Source organism: Vipera berus, assembly GCF_964194415.1.
Source record: "Vipera berus genome assembly, chromosome: 2".
Classification (NCBI taxonomy): domain Eukaryota; kingdom Metazoa; phylum Chordata; class Lepidosauria; order Squamata; family Viperidae; genus Vipera; species Vipera berus.
The window spans coordinates 17,991,679-18,008,904 of NC_138203.1; the positions used below are offsets into that span (position 1 = coordinate 17,991,679).

Genomic DNA, 17,226 nt, shown 5'->3' on the forward strand with positions numbered 1-17,226 from the left:
CTGACTGAATTGAAGGGTGTTTCTGCCTTTGTAGAGTAGCTGGTGGATTGCTGGGATTAAACTGCAACAAACTGAAATGTGTATTCCAAAACAGACAGTTCAGCGCACTGAACAGAATATAACATGGGAAAGTGTATTTTTAGATGGAGAACAAAAACAAGCTATGATGACAATTGAGGGACTAGTTGATAATGATGTTGCCTATTTCTGTCCTCCAGAAACAGTCATCAGTCTATTCCCTTGAAAAGGCAACTGGCTAGTCTGGATAAGCCAGTTTTTATTTTAAAGTAATCAAAATATCAAAGGACAAAGAAACTCCAGTGGCTTATAGCAGAATACAAAAACAGTACAGCCACATTATTATTTTCTTCACTGCTGAAAAACATGCAATATCTCTTGTCAACAACAACTCTCCTGCTGATTTTAATGACCGCAGGGTCAAATCTCAAATTTATAATTATTAGTAGATTGGCTCACTCAGCAATACGTAAACTAGCATGAAAAATTCTTCTTTTCTTCATGAGTTTAAAGCTCATTTTGACTTGCTTCCTCCCCCTTCTCTTGCTCCCACTCGGAGACAATTAGAAAAAAGCACTCCAGATACTTGAATGGGCCTATTCACTTGGACAAATTATCCCCTAGCAACAGCCTTTTAAAATTGTCTTTCTTTTTGCTTCTGATGCATTCAAATGAGGACACAAAGGTCTGCCTGTCATGAATCCTACTTAGACATTTGGGGGAAAGGCTAGCGCAGCACAACCCACTGAACAAGTTATGCTTTAGTGTCCTCTTTCAGTGGTTTTACTGATACCATTTCACCCTTATTTTGCAGCTCCCATCTCTAGACCGATCGAATTCCAATAAACTCTCTTTCTGAAGATGAGATGAGATGAGATAAGAAAAATAAAAGATAAAGGAAGTGGACAGTTTGGCATGAAAAATCACTGATCAGCTCATGACTTTGCTAATTTTGGTAGTCATCCATCCGGCTGTCTTAGGCAGTTAAGCCATCGTTGCTTCAGAAAAGTGTCAGTTTTGTCCTCTTTCATGGTGGAATAGTTGGTTCATTATTATTATTTTTTTTTTAAAAAAATGAGGATCAGATATAAAATTATATATCATTATTTTGACTCACTATTTGAGGGAATAAAGAAATTTAATAAAAGGATGCTGTTCAGTGTCCCTGGCACTGAGGAATAAAAATTGATCTTACCAACCAATGTATTCCTCCATCCAAAAAATAGTGTTAAATTAGTTAATTCCATTAGCTTTAAATGAGAAAGGAAAACAAGCTATGGATTGCCTGCTAACCTCAGAAGGCCAAATAGCCAAGGTCATAAAACCATCCCAGCACAGAATATTGAGTCATAAATAAAAGAACCATTTATTAAGTCCAACCCCTGAAACCAGTAACAGAGGTAGCATTAAAAACTTTGAAAAGTAAAGCCTAAGCCAATTTTCTGCAAAAGTTTAGAATTATTTAATAAAAAGCAGGCTGTGCCTGAACTTGAGCTGAAAAAACAATTTTGGCCAATCAGATATGACAGCATTTGTTTTTGCCCTGGGACGGCCTTACTGTTTATGCACATTGTTCCTTGTAAAATAAAAATGGGCAAGGGGATCCCAATAAACTGTTCCTTTGGTATTTATCACATTCTGGATACCAATTGTAAAAATACTTTTAATTTTAAAAAGGAGGGAGAGCTGGCAGGTTGCATGAAATGTATTTACAATACTTTTTCTGGACCCAGTATTGGTCCCACTGGCGCTCATAGAAAACAACAAATTACCAGTGGGTTTCAGCCAGCACTTTCTCGGTCTATGAAGAGAAACTATTAATAAATCCAATGATAAGAAGCTTCCTGAGCATGAGGACTTTTTTGCTTTGTGGATAATGGGGGTCATAAGACTTGGCTTGGCCATTATGGCAACCATTCTGTAAATAATTATAACAGAACAACAGAATAATTCTAGTCGAATCCCTGCTATACCATTTCAGACAAATGGTCACCCAATCTCTTCTTAAAAACGTCCAGTGATGGAGCATCTACAACTTCTGAAGGCAAGCCATTCCATTGATTAATTGTTCTACTATCAGGAAATTTCTCCTTATTTCTAGGTTGGTTCTCTTCTTGATTATCCCCCCAAGCATCCATTTTGTGACAGTTCTGATAGCATCTTCTCAAAGTTCTAAATATTCCAAAGATTGTCTACCCATGTTATTATAGACAATTTAATTGTGTTAGGAATAATGTTAAATTCAAAGGGTTCCCCCTTTTCAGTATTTATATGTATCTGCTAATACTCCCCAGGCCTTAAATTGTAGTGTTACATAAGGAACAACAAATTTGGGGAAGTACTTTTACTTCTCAACAATGTAACTCATTGGTTCGGTTCATATAACATGTTTAATTCACCAAATTAATTAATCCATTTTCTATGTTCACGCCACATAATGAGCCATATTTATCAAATGGTTCATATAATATTAAAACTCCACTGGACTCAACATTTTATGCAGAAGCAACTGTTAGAGCAGTGATGGCGAATCTTTTAGAGACCGAGTGCCCAAACTGCAACCTAAAACCCACTTATGTATCATCGGGTGCCGGGTGGGCGTGGCCCATTGGGTGGGCGTGACCACGGTGGTAACAGCGGACTGGGTGGGACTAAAAAGTTCAATCAATCAATTCCAATTTTGCAAGAAATTTTTTTCCCCCACAAGAAGTTGAAATTGATTGATTGATTGAACCTTTTTTTTTTTTGCACACAGCGGTGGAGGCCTAAAGCGAAAAGGTTTTATAAAACCCAGCTGAAGGCCTAGGACTGGGGCAACAGCACGCATGCCCACAGAGAAGGCTCTGCATGCCACCTGTGGCACGCGTGCCATAGGTTCGCCACCATGGTGTTAGAGCCTTAAGTGACCAGGTTATCATGCTCAGTGGACCTAGCACCATATCTGGGGTGATTCAAATACCTTTTCAATATTTGATTTCATTTGCAGAAGACAAACGTGCATTATCCAAGAAAGAAAGAAAGAAAGAAAGAAAGAAAGAAAGAAAGAAAGAAAGAAAGAAAGAAAGAAAGAAAGAAAGAAAGAAAGAAAGAAAAAAGATTCCAAAAGTGGACATTCTACATCTGCAATGTCTCTTTCGGCTCCTTCATATAAGAAGTAAAACAATTGGCTATTTCTGTTTCAATCAAAATCTGCTTGTTGTTGTATTTTCTATTCAGACAGCTCTTTAAATATATGGATTAAAAACTTCTCAAATTGTAATGGCACAATTAATATAAATAATCTGGAGGAAACCAGATTTAGTTTTGTTATCGTTCCCTTTCTCAGCAAAACAATAAGACCTTCTAAAACAAAAGTCATGCAACTTTGGCCAGATTCTTTAAATAAATGAAATCTCTATTATGAAACTGCCTTCTTGGGAATTAACTGTTGCACTACAAGTATGTATAACATTTGGTGCTAACTTTTTAAAATAGACAGCAATTTTAGGAGCGGACTAGAGTGGTACAACAATGGTTCATTATTAACTGATGAAAACATAGATTGAGTTGTTAATTACAAAGGGTCTTAATGCAAAATACCTCTGAATAAGTAAATTAAGCAAAGAAAAGTAAACAGTAAAAGCTGCCATCATCTAAAGATGAAGTAGGGTCATAAGCAGAGAGGATAAAAGCCAGGAATCTTGTCTAAAAAAATCCCTTCAGGGAAGTAGATAAGAAGGAAACAAATTGATTGGGATCAAAGAAGAAATGTCTCCTGAAGCAGAGAAAGGAGGCTGGGCCTGAGCCAATGGAAAACACCCCAACCCAATCCACACGTACCACACTTGTGAATTTACCGGTAGTTACCAGTCTTTTGATTCAATAAAGGAAGGACTTTTGGGGAGAAAAGAGTTCCTGAAGCCCAGCCAGCCCAATCTTTGAGTTGAGTTGAGTTGTCCTGCATCCAAAACTGGGGTTCTAGATAGTGACTGGCAGCCTGGTTGAGAAAAAGGTCTGTAAGTGCAGATTTCTGCACTGGTGTACGTGTGTGTGTGTGTGTGTGTGTGTGTGTGTGTGTGTGTGTGTGTGTGTGAAAGAAAGAAAGAGCATAAATGTACATTTTAATCAGTAAAATTTTGCTGCTACTTTAGATTCATTGGATCTCCATGTATTCCAGAAAGACTTGATATAACTCAGTATTTGGTGGAAACTGAAAGTGTTCCTAATTATTTCCCAGACGTTGACCAGGACTTGTCTTTTCTGTTCTAGTTGCACATATCTGAAAAATCCAGCTGGAGAATAAGGAGGACTTACAAGATCTGCATGCCTCAACAGGCTGTGTGTGCATAAGTGAGCTCAACTTGGGACTGTGTCTAACAGATGACTTCCAAATTCTTATTTTATTGTTCCCCACTACTACATGTATTTCAGTTATGGTATTTTCCTACTGCTTTGGCATGGTGAATCAGTCAAGTCAAAAGGTCTGCCAAAGCTGACATTTCTACCACCAATGGCTTCTGCAATTAAATAACAATAGTTTAGACCAAGGGTCTCCAACTCCAGCGCTGTAGCCCACTACAGGGTCTTGAGCAGTTCAGAACCAGACTGCAAAAAGGGTGGGTGAGCGCATGTGTGCATCCCCACTTGTGCAAGCAGGGGGCAAGTGTGTGTGCTCCGTTTGCGTGAGCAGTGGGCATGCTTGCTTGCCACTCATGCAAATGGAACGGTGCACGCTTCCTGCCACCCCGCAAACCATCCCCCCCTGCCCCCAAGCTGGTCCGCAAAGCCAGAAAGGTGGGGAATTCTGGTTTAGGCAACATATTTTACTCTGTGAACTCCAGAGAATTTCATACAGGTTGTCCTCGACTTACAATCATAGTCAAAACTGGAATTTTCATCATAAGTCATTGCAGTTGTATGTTGAGGCGTGCAGTGACTGCTTTTCTCAATAATTGCAATCCTGGAATTCCCAGATGAGATCATTAAGTGATCATGTGGGTTGTTAAGCAGAGAGTGGGGGTGCCTCAGAGATTTGGAAAAAGAACTTTCTGAACAATGGGGCCTGCCAGCAAGATAGTGCAAGGCGCACCAGACAGCAGCTGCAGAACAACACAAAGGTAAGTGAAGCCAGGTGTGCTGGGACAAGAAGTAGTTAAGGATCAAGTTGAGGCCTCCAGGACCCAGGCAGCTTTGGGCAGGTGAGATGTGGGGGAGAGATTGACAAGTAGGGACAGTTGCAGTGCCTCGGCAGCTGGTATAATGGCAGGCAGATTGTCAAGTGCCTGAATTTTGATCATGTGACTAAGGGGATGATGCATAATGTCAGGCAGGGGTCATAACTCTTATTGTTCAGCACTGTTGTAATTTTGAACAACTGCTGAATCATCAGCCGTAATTTGAGAACTACCTGTATGATGTTTGAAAGAGTCCATACAGGTGGCTTGGGTTAAAGTCAGATGTCTCTACCCTTCTGGGAGAAGTTCCATTTTAAAACCAAGATTATACCTTTTAGGGTCAAGGCCCCCCCAAATGTAGGCACCAAGACATGGAAAAGTGCCATAAATCAATTTCCCATGATTCTTTTCTCAGGATTCAAGACATAATAATAGAACACAGTACTCCTAAATGCAGTAACAACTTCCATCAACAATGTTTCTCTTTAATATTTTTCTGTTTTGAAATTATCTGATTTAGAAATCAAACCCAGAAATGCAGTTTATTCTGAGGCACTTTTGATCATATCCCATCTCAAAAGGAAGGACCATTTCTGGCAGCCTTCTGGGAATGCATTGATGCAGAAATACTTAAACTAAGAAATTGACAATTACAGATAGTCCTTGAGGTATGACTGTAATGGAGACTGCCCATTACAGTCATAACTGTACTAAGGTGTGATGGTAATAAAGCAAGCCAATCACATGACTGATGTAATTTTATCACCTTTTTGTGATGGCTGTTAAGCAAATGCCATGGTCATAAAGCAAATCCATGGTTCGCTGTCTGCGAGTTTTGCTGAAAACCAGATGTAAATGTCAGTTTTCAGCCTTGGTGGAGCAGTGGGCTAATGCCTCCTTAAGTAACACCATCTGCCTGCAATTAGTGCAGGTTCGCATCCCACCAGGCTCAAGGTTGACTCAGCCTTCCATCCTTCCGAGGTAGGTAAAATGAGGACCCAGATTGTTGGAGGCAATTAAGCTGACTTTGTAATAATGCCGCTTGGGGTGTGTATGAAAACCCTAATAAGCAGGCATATACATAGAATGAAGGCTACTGCTAAGCTTGTAAGCTGCCCTGAGTCTTCGGAGAAGGGCGGGATATAAATGGAATTTTAAAAAAAATTGTCATAAAACAAAGTCAGGTGATCAGAAGGATGCCATAAATGTAAGTCAACTACCATGTGCCCAAAGTGTTCTCGTGTGATTGTGGGGAGGGAAGGTCTGACTCCCAAAACTTTAAATCCAAATTGTAACTACCTCCAGATAGGTCCATTGTAACTCTGACCAGTAGCTAAGTGACCGGTCATAAGTCAAAGACTACTTGTAATCTCTCTAGTAAAATCCATTTCAGTCTTGCACACATTCAGTCAATTTTGCAAGTCTACTATGCACATCTATAAGCAAAGATTCCATCATCTACTCGTAGATGCTCTTCAGGGGTTATGGGCCACAGTTCCCATAGTTTCTTGCTACTAGCTGGGTCTCATAGGAGCTATTAAATTTGGAGACAGAGCAAGATAAAGTTAATAGTTCCAACAATTTGAGCAGAATGAGGAAATGAGATTCACCTTATGAGATGGGGGTTGTCTGTCATAAACATTGGGGAGCCAGACGGATAAAGACCACCACCCCCAGTTTATTTTGTAAGCTGATATTTATAACATGAATAAAGTTCAATGTTCATCTTCTGTCTACTCTTAGTTGACTGACAAAGCAGGGATAACATGGGGAGATTGATACAAGTAGCCTCCTTCACAAGGAGCTAAAAACAGGTATCTACTCTAATTGCAGCCGAGATTGGCTTTACATTTGCTTAACATAGGAATACAGTGTTCCTATTCTGCATACAAGCAAAGAACGTTCTGAGAGCTGTGCCAGTAAGAAAAACATTTTAATGTCAAGATTTGACTACCCCACAATCTGTGGTCTGATGAAAGAGTAATAATAAGGTATTGGCCAAATAGCTATATTTGTGGGGGGAAAAAAACCTTGATTTTTCTTTAGAAGGCACAGTGGCAATTGACAAGGATTGCCCTCTTAGGGATCTCGGTTAAATTGACCTCAGTATTCCAAATCAAACAGTTTAAATCTGACACCAAGCCTTCTAATCACACTTATTTAAATGACAGTTTGTGGGAACTGTTTTTAGAATCAAGGTGAGGCTTGTTAATTATTTGTTTGTACCATAGTAATTTGTTTGTGTCCTGCCTTGACCTAATTACTTTCATCCCTTGTTTCATGTCCCTTGAGGGCTATAACTTGGAGACCAAGAGCCTTTATACTGTATTCCAGCCCAGAGTCATTTCATTATGAGATAGGTGACAAAAAATTATATACATACAGTACATACATGCCTTTCCTCAATCTGGTCTTACATTAGATGTCTTGGAACTTTAACCTCCAGGAAAGTCAAAGAATAAAGTGGGTAGGATTTCTGGGAACTTTGGTTTTAACGCACCTGGAAGACTTCAACTGAAGGAATGCTGCAGTGTAGATATTTAAAGTATTAACACGGTTATTGACATACATGTAGTTAATAGTTTAGCCATAATAGTTATTTTGCTCAGTGTGTACTTACAACATAGCATAATGGAGCTGAAAACAAAATTATATACAACATAAACCAGCATCGCAAAAAATATAATAACATATTATATTATTTAATATAATAAAGTAAACAATTTTAATGCTAGTGGAGCTACACAGTTAGTCCTAGGCTTGTGACCACAGGTGGTACCTACACCTGGTTCCAAACTCCCAATAGCCACCTCCCTTCTGTGGTCACGTGACTGCATTTTAGGTGCTTGGCATTTTCAGCCATTTTCAGCATCTTGTGGCCAGATAATTTCACAATATTTTTTGCTGAACACCAGCATTTACTTCTGTTTTCCATCAAAACCAGCCCATAGTGAACCACTGGTCTGCTTAACTATGTTTTTTGCTTAATGATTGCAGCATTTGCTGAACAGCTGCTGCAAAAAAGGTCATAAAATTAGGTTGATGAAGGGACGGCCCATTTTATGATTGTTATGACTTATGGCCGTGATGGGCAGGCCTGATTACAATCATAGACTGAGGCCTATCTGTAGTATAAATTTACAGCACTGTACAATAGATGGGCTTTCACTGCTTTATAAATGAAGGCAACTATATGTGTCCCTGGATAATGTTGCAGGATAATATTCACTGCTTTAATCCGAATTGTTAGATGTGGGATTCCAAACTGCCATCTTTTTCTTTCTGTAAAAAATTATAGGTAGATTCATTTCAAGCCTTTTCCTACCAGTTTGGTATTTAAACTAGATACTAATAGCAGTTAGAAAGACAAGATCTAATTGAAGCCCAATTTTTAAGAAGCACATCCTAAGTGGCCAGTTCTGTCTCTATACAAATACTAATGTCTCTGGCTGAGAATCAGGAAAAAAACCCTTTTTCTTGTTTGCTAAGAAAGAGTCAGGATTAAGAGTCACAGTTCAGGGTGTGTGTGCATGTGTGTAGTCTTTAGATTCTCTTTTGATGCTAATTTAAATCCAGGTTGTTTTATGGCAGATTTGAAAGATTACAAGTGAAAATGTTTCGGATTTGAGCAGCATCAGAAATGCTTAGACATACTGTGTCAGAGTAATCTTTTGTGTAGTCTGCATAAGGTGGTTTTTACTTTCAAGCAATTTCTTCAATTATCTGCAAATGAAAGACTTTGGCTGACATAAAATTTTACACCTGAAGAAGCTCCAAGGAGATTATATTCATGGGGAAAGTGAAATAACAGGGACTACATCTCAACACTTTGGAATAGGCAAAAACTCTGATACAGAGGTTGTTTTAAAATCTTAGCCACCTTCTCTGTCATACAGCCTATTTGGGAGATCAAATACAAAGCCAAGGAAAATCACATAATTGTCTTCTAGTAGCAAAAATGGACAACAGGTTATTTATTGAAGTATTCTTTAAACTGTTTACTGATTATGTGACTTCAAGTCAGTTTCATTTCTTAACAACCACATTAACAGAATTTGTTCAGGACAATCTGATTCTTTAGATCTTCAAATGATGCACCCATTGTCACTGTTATTGAGTCAATTATTTACTAAATGATTATCTAAACTACCGTATATACTTGAGTATAAGCCGACTCGAGTATAAGCCGAGACCCCCAATTTCACCCCCAAAAACTGGGAAAAGTTGTTGACTCGAGTATAAGCCGATCCGCCGTTCTGCAAGCCTCCGCCGCCGGCGGAGGCTGGATCCGCGCTCTGCAAGCCTCTGCCGCCAGCAGAGGCTCGATCCGCCATTTTGCAAGCCTGAATACACAGGAATACCCTGTGTGGCCGCGGCTCTCGGGGAAGCCCTGGCTGTCCGCTTCCTCGCTCCACGCTGCCATTCGGGGCCCGTGCGTTCCCCGGGCAAATCGCGGCGCCCAGCAGGCGAGGAAACACGCCCGCTCCAGTCGCCCCCCCTTCCCTCAGGAGACGCGAAGCAAGTGACCGCCCGGAGCTTACCGAGGACTTGCGCGCGGCCGAGGCTTCGGTGCTTCCAGGATCGCGCGCACCTCTCCCAAGCCGCCGCCGTCCGGAGACCTGCCGAAGTTTGGGGAGGTTTGGGGAGGTGCGCGCGCACCTCCCCAAACCTCCCCAAACGTCGGCAGGTCTCCGTTCCTCCGCGCAGACCTGCCGACGTTTGGGGAGGTTTGGGCGCCTCCCCAAACCTCCCCAGGTCTCCGTTCCTCCTGCCGACGTTTGGGGAGGTTTGGGCGCCTCCCCAAACGTCGGCAGGTCTCCGTTCCTCCTGCCGACGTTTGGGGAGGTTTGGGCACCTCCCCAAACCTCCCCAGGTCTCCGTTCCTCCGCGCAGACCTGCCGACGTTTGGGGAGGTTTGGGCGCCTCCCCAAACCTCCCCAGGTCTCCGTTCCTCCTGCCGACATTTGGGGAGGTTTGGGCGCCTCCCCAAACCTCCCCAGGTCTCCGTTCCTCCGCACAGACCTGCCGACGTTTGGGGAGGTTTGGGCGCCTCCCCAAACCTCCCCAAACGTCGGCAGGTCTCCGTTCCTCCTGCCGACGTTTGGGGAGGTTTGGGCACCTCCCCAAACCTCCCCAGGTCTCCGTTCCTCCGCGCAGACCTGCCGACGTTTGGGGAGGTTTGGGCGCCTCCCCAAACCTCCCCAAACGTCGGCAGGTCTCCGTTCCTCCTGCCGACGTTTGGGGAGGTTTGGGCACCTCCCCAAACCTCCCCAGGTCTCCGTTCCTCCGCGCAGACCTGCCGACGTTTGGGGAGGTTTGGGCGCCTCCCCAAACGTCGGCAGGTCTGCGCGACGTTTGGGGAGGTTTGGGCGCCTCCCCAAACCTCCCCAGGTCTCCGTTCCTCCTGCCAACGTTTGGGGAGGTTTGGGCGCCTCCCCAAACGTCGGCAGGTCTCCGTTCCTCCTGCCGACGTTTGGGGAGGTTTGGGCACCTCCCCAAACCTCCCCAGGTCTCCGTTCCTCCGCACAGACCTGCCGACGTTTGGGGAGGTTTGGGCGCCTCCCCAAACCTCCCCAGGTCTCCGTTCCTCCACGCAGACCTGCCGACGTTTGGGGAGGTTTGGGCGCCTCCCCAAACCTCCCCAGGTCTCCGTTCCTCCTGCCGACGTTTGGGGAGGTTTGGGCGCCTCCCCAAACCTCCCCAGGTCTCCGTTCCTCCGCGCAGACCTGCCGACGTTTGGGGAGGTTTGGGCGCCTCCCCAAACCTCCCCAAACGTCGGCAGGTCTCCGTTCCTCCTGCCGACGTTTGGGGAGGTTTGGGCACCTCCCCAAACCTCCCCAGGTCTCCGTTCCTCCGCGCAGACCTGCCGACGTTTGGGGAGGTTTGGGCGCCTCCCCAAACCTCCCCAGGTCTCCGTTCCTCCGCGCAGACCTGCCGACGTTTGGGGAGGTTTGGGCGCCTCCCCAAACCTCCCCAGGTCTCCGTTCCTCCTGCCGACGTTTGGGGAGGTTTGGGCGCCTCCCCAAACCTCCCCAGGTCTCCGTTCCTCCGCGCAGACCTGCCGACGTTTGGGGAGGTTTGGGCGCCTCCCCAAACCTCCCCAGGTCTCCGTTCCTCCTGCCGACGTTTGGGGAGGTTTGGGCACCTCCCCAAACCTCCCCAGGTCTCCGTTCCTCCGCGCAGACCTGCCGACGTTTGGGGAGGTTTGGGCGCCTCCCCAAACCTCCCCAGGTCTCCGTTCCTCCTGCCGACGTTTGGGGAGGTTTGGGCGCCTCCCCAAACCTCCCCAGGTCTCCGTTCCTCCGCGCAGACCTGCCGACGTTTGGGGAGGTTTGGGCGCCTCCCCAAACCTCCCCAAACGTCGGCAGGTCTCCGTTCCTCCTGCCGACGTTTGGGGAGGTTTGGGCACCTCCCCAAACCTCCCCAGGTCTCCGTTCCTCCGCGCAGACCTGCCGACGTTTGGGGAGGTTTGGGCGCCTCCCCAAACCTCCCCAGGTCTCCGTTCCTCCTGCCGACGTTTGGGGAGGTTTGGGCGCCTCCCCAAACCTCCCCAGGTCTCCGTTCCTCCGCGCGGACCTGCCGACGTTTGGGGAGGTTTGGGCGCCTCCCCAAACCTCCCCAAACGTCGGCAGGTCTCCGTTCCTCCTGCCGACGTTTGGGGAGGTTTGGGCGCCTCCCCAAACCTCCCCAGGTCTCCGTTCCTCCGCGCGGACCTGCCGACGTTTGGGGAGGTTTGGGCGCCTCCCCAAACCTCCCCAAACGTCGGCAGGTCTCCGTTCCTCCTGCCGACGTTTGGGGAGGTTTGGGCACCTCCCCAAACCTCCCCAGGTCTCCGTTCCTCCGCGCAGACCTGCTGACGTTTGGGGAGGTTTGGGCGCCTCCCCAAACCTCCCCAGGTCTCCGTTCCTCCTGCCGACGTTTGGGGAGGTTTGGGCGCCTCCCCAGGTCTCCGTTCCTCCGCGCAGACCTGCCGACGTTTGGGCGCCTCCCCAAACCTCCCCAAACGTCGGCAGGTCTCCGTTCCTCCTGCCGACGTTTGGGGAGGTTTGGGCGCCTCCCCAAACCTCCCCAGGTCTCCGTTCCTCCGCGCAGACCTGCCGACGTTTGGGGAGGTTTGGGCGCCTCCCCAAACGTCGGCAGGTCTGCGCGACGTTTGGGGAGGTTTGGGGAGGCGCCCAAACCTCCCCAAACGTCGGCAGGTCTGCGCGGAGGAACGGAGACCTGCCGAGGTTTGGGGAGGTGCCCAAACCTCCCCAAACGTCGGCAGGAGGAACAGAGACCTGCCGACGTTTGGGGAGGTTTGGGGAGGCGCCCAAACCTCCCCAAACGTCGGCAGGTCTGCGCGGAGGAACGGAGACCTGGGGAGGTTTGGGGAGGCACCCAAACCTCCCCAAACGTCGTCAGGAGGAACGGAGACCTGCCGACGTTTGGGGAGGTTTGGGGAGGCGCCCAAACCTCCCCAAACGTCGGCAGGAGGAACGGAGACCTGCCGACGTTTGGGGAGGTTTGGGGAGGCGCCCAAACCTCCCCAAACGTCGGCAGGTCTGCGCGGAGGAACGGAGACCTGGGGAGGTTTGGGGAGGCGCCCAAACCTCCCCAAACGTCGGCAGGAGGAACGGAGACCTGCCGACGTTTGGGGAGGTTTGGGGAGGCGCCCAAACGTCGGCAGGTCTGCGCGGAGGAACGGAGACCTGGGGAGGCGCCCAAACCTCCCCAAACGTCGGCAGGAGGAACGGAGACCTGGGGAGGTTTGGGGAGGCGCCCAAACCTCCCCAAACGTCGGCAGGTCTGCGCGGAGGAACGGAGACCTGGGGAGGTTTGGGGAGGTGCCCAAACCTCCCCAAACGTCGGCAGGAGGAACGGAGACCTGCCGACGTTTGGGGAGGTTTGGGGAGGCGCCCAAACCTCCCCAAACGTCGGCAGGTCTGCGCGGAGGAACGGAGACCTGGGGAGGTTTGGGGAGGCGCCCAAACCTCCCCAAACGTCGGCAGGAGGAACGGAGACCTGCCGACGTTTGGGGAGGTTTGGGGAGGCGCCCAAACCTCCCCAAACGTCGGCAGGAGGAACGGAGACCTGCCGACGTTTGGGGAGGTTTGGGGAGGCGCCCAAACCTCCCCAAACGTCGGCAGGTCTCCGTTCCTCCGCGCCCTGCCTGCCTGCTTCTTTCCGCTGCGGAAAGAAGCAGGCAGGCAGGGCGCGGAGGAACGGAGACCTGCCGACGTTTGGGGAGGTTTGGGGAGGTGCGCGCGCACCTCCCCAAACCTCCCCAAACTTCGGCAGGTCTCGGACGGCGGTGGCTTGGGAGAGGTGCGCGCGATCCCGGAAGCACCAAAGCCTCGGCCGCGCACAAGTCCTCGGTAAGTTTTTTTGTTGACTGGAGTATAAGCCGAAGTGGAATTTTTCAGCCCAAAAAGTGGGCTGAAAAATTCGGCTTATACTCAAGTATATACGGTATATTATATAAGAAAGGCTGAGCGCCAAAGAATTGAGGCCTTTGAACTATGGTGCTGGAGAAGACTCCTGCGAGTCCCTTGGACTGCAAGGCGATCAAACCGGTCAGTCCTAGAGGAGATCAACCCTGACTGCTCTTTAGAAGGCCAGATCCTGAAGTTGAAACTCAAATACTTTGGCTACCTAATGAGAAGGAAGGACTCGCTGGAGAAGAGCCTAATGCTGGGAAAGGTGGAGGGCAAGAGAAGAAGGGGACGACAGAGAATGAGGTGGCTGGATGGAGTCACTGAAGCAGTAGGCGTGAGCTTAAATGGACTCCAGAAGATGGTAGAGGACAGGAAGGCCTGGAGGAACGTTGTCCATGGGGTCGCGATGGGTCGGACACGACTTTGCAACTAACAACAACAACAACAACAACAACATATATTTATCATACATCGATGTCAGTTATTATATTTTATTGCGCTTCACTACTGAGTAATAATAAAATACATTTAAATCCATAAATATGAACCTACCATCCTTATTCTTGTATCTGGTTAAATATAAGCCATAGGGGCTCAGATTATAGGAGCTGGTCCAAAGAATGAAGGGGTATGAAGGAACGTAGCTTCACAAAGCAAGTCAAACAGTAAGTTACCCAATATATGATGCTCTATTTTCATGAACACAAGAGAAGCCCCAATAATAGAAGCTATTGTAGAAGCTATTAAATGGTGGGAACATCTAGTTGAATTTGGGCTCATAACCCCACTATAATCAGGTAAAGTTAGCACTTGCGTAAGAACTTCCAAGTAATTCTAAAATTGTAAGATAGGCAGAAACATCCCCAAAGAAGGAAACAGTAAATAACTTCTATATCGTCGCTAAGAAAACTATTGGATGCAAACATCACATCACCTGGAATTCAGCTTGACTTCAGCCCTTTTTCACACCATATGAGGACAATCCGGAAATAAACCTCCATTTGGTTATCAATGACAGACACTCGCAGATACAGAACTTTTATTATACACATTAGAAAACTACATTACATTACTTTTCCACATTACTTTTCCATTCAAATTGAGGTACTTGTTATAACGTCTTACAAGGTTTGAAATTCCTTGGCAGTAGTCGCTCGGTGCCTAATCTGGGCTATGGGGGGGGGGGAGTGATCAAAAACATCCCTACAGAACTGCTTCAAGTTCTTGGGTGCGTCTAGCTGTGTGCAGGCGAGCATTATCATGAACCGACACCACATCGGAAGTGGTGCCATAGAAAATCCCGCCAAATGTGAAGATGCCAAAGGAGTACTGCTAGTGAAGTTCATGGGGCATGGTTTGACCATCAATTCAGATGTCTACTGTGAAACGTTACGAAAACTCAGACGAGCCATCCATAACAAGCGTCGGGGCATGCTGTGTGGTGTTAGTGTGATGTTAGTTACAGTGTGGTGTTGGCTCCACCGCATATTCTGCATGGCCCTCTTAAGTAAGTGATTCTAAGTCATGCATTTGGCTTCCCAATTTTTTGCTTTGAGTTCCCAACAGCCAACTCCTATTGACTTCCTACATATTGTATTAAGTTAAGGCATGGCTAACGTATCTATGGAGATTCTCAGTCATCCAGGTCATGGTTGTCTCAAAGGGTAATTGGATTTTCTGTTTTTTTTTCTTGAAGACATTTCACTTCTCATCCAAAACGCTTCATTGGTTCCATCATCCAAAAAGCTTCATCCAGAACTAATGAAGCTTTTTGGATGAGAAGCGAAATGTCTTCAAGGAAAACAAAGAAAGTCCAGTTGCCTTTTGAAAAAGCATCTTTGAGACATGGTTAACAGGAATACATCACAACTATCTCAGTTCATGCAACACATTAAAACACAAACCAGCAAATCACACTGTAACTTAGCATGATGCATGAACTCACCATTGTCTTCCTGGAGAGAACAGTTCTTCCCTACTACTAAATATAATTATATTTATAGAATCTACTTTATTGTTTATTGCTGAGATCCATCAACCAGTACCTGGTCCTAAAGCCACACTCTAAAAGTGTTTGATTTAAATCTGTGTGCAGAAGATCAGAAATAATTGGAACTCATGTTCCATTTACATAAAAATCCATTCATGGTTACCTCAAGTTTCATTTAAAAAAACACAAACATTACAATGATAATGTAAATGAAGAGAAAACGTTTTGTTGCTTCTCTTTTAAAAGCACTAGAAGTTATAAATCTCTTTCAACTCATTGCAAACCACCCATGCATCTCCCTTGGACCTAGCACATTTGAGATAATTTTCTCTCCTATCTTTTATGTTCTGGCACAAGTTCTTGTGTGACCACTGAGAAGTTTGCAGGTGTATTTGGAGACACGTGTCCCAGGTAATTTCATAATATTGGAGTAAAAAGAAAACAAAGAGTGAAATGGAACTAAAAAAGCGCTGTGAGTTATGGACTCTATCCTTTCCCGACTTCATACCTTAGAAGTCACACTTCTAGAAAAAAAATAAAAACAAAGTTTATTTATTTATTTTTATGCTACCCATTTCACCGATAACAGTAGCTCTATTGAAAATGACTGTGAACAAACAGCAATTTTCTACAGCAAGTAAATGGGAATACTAATAGAAGTAGGCTTTGATTCAGTTTAGAAAAGACCACAATGTCGCCCCTGATTTATTTCAAGTAGTATTTTAGAGATGCTAAACTCTTGATGCTCTTAATCAGGTACTTACATAATCACCACGATGGATTCCTTGTTTCTGAACAGAACTTTTCACTTCCATAGAAAACTTTTCAAACTCGGGTTTCAATGTTCTCAGTAGTGTGACTGTCTGGAGGGATGAGTATGCTTGCTTTGCTTCAAGATCATATTTGTCTCCTCTCCTCCATGAACCATTCCCTAAGGGAGAAATAAAAATATTTACAATTCCAAACCAGGGACTATAAAGAGCTTGTTTTCCTCTGGCTGTATTTTCCCATGTGTTGCTTTGCTTAGCAAGAAGTACCTGATAACACAATGCATATTGGGCAATGCTAGGAGACTCATTTCAAATTAAAGCTTAAATTTGCTCCAAGTGAGTCGCCACAGGCTATAAAGTAGATGGGATCACTTCAGGGTCCCCAAACAGCATTCTCTGCAGCCACACAGAGAATCCATTTACAAAAAGACCTTCTGCACAAATAAACTCTAGAATACAGGTAGCCCTTGGTTTATAACCAAAATTGGGGCTAGAATTACCATTGCTAAGCAAGGCAACTATTAAGGGAATCATGCCAATTTTAGTCAGCCCTTTTTAGCCACAGTTGTTAAGCAAATTGATGTAGTTGTTAAGTGAATCACATGGTTGTTAAGTGAATCTATCTTTCCTCTTGACTTTGTTGGAAGGCAGCTGAGAAAGTTGCAAATAGTGATCACGTGACCTCAGGATGCTACAACCTTTGTCAATACATGCGAGTTGTCAAGCGCCTGAATTTTGATCACTTGACTACTTTAATGTCCAGTTGCAGTGAGCAAGTAGAAAGAGGTGATTTTTTCAAGATCTTTGAATATAATCTCAAAGACTGACAATTAGTCTTTGAAACACTTTCTGGTCACATCAGTGGGAGAGATGCTGAA

General features: G+C 45.5%; 1 protein-coding gene across 4 annotated transcripts in view; it reads right to left on the bottom strand.

Moving 5' to 3' along the window:
* The window catches only part of NPR3 (natriuretic peptide receptor 3), a 75,617-nt gene that overhangs the window by 34,855 nt on the left and 23,536 nt on the right, over positions 1-17,226 (bottom strand). For all 4 annotated transcript variants that reach the window (XR_014025633.1, XR_014025634.1, XM_081321295.1 and 1 more), the window contains exon 3: positions 16,343-16,509. Coding sequence is in view for 2 of the 4 variants with exons in the window: in XM_081321295.1 (XP_081177421.1) it covers positions 16,343-16,509 (167 nt within the window). In the remaining 2 variants the exon portion in view is untranslated. The remainder of the gene's footprint in view (positions 1-16,342; positions 16,510-17,226) is intronic.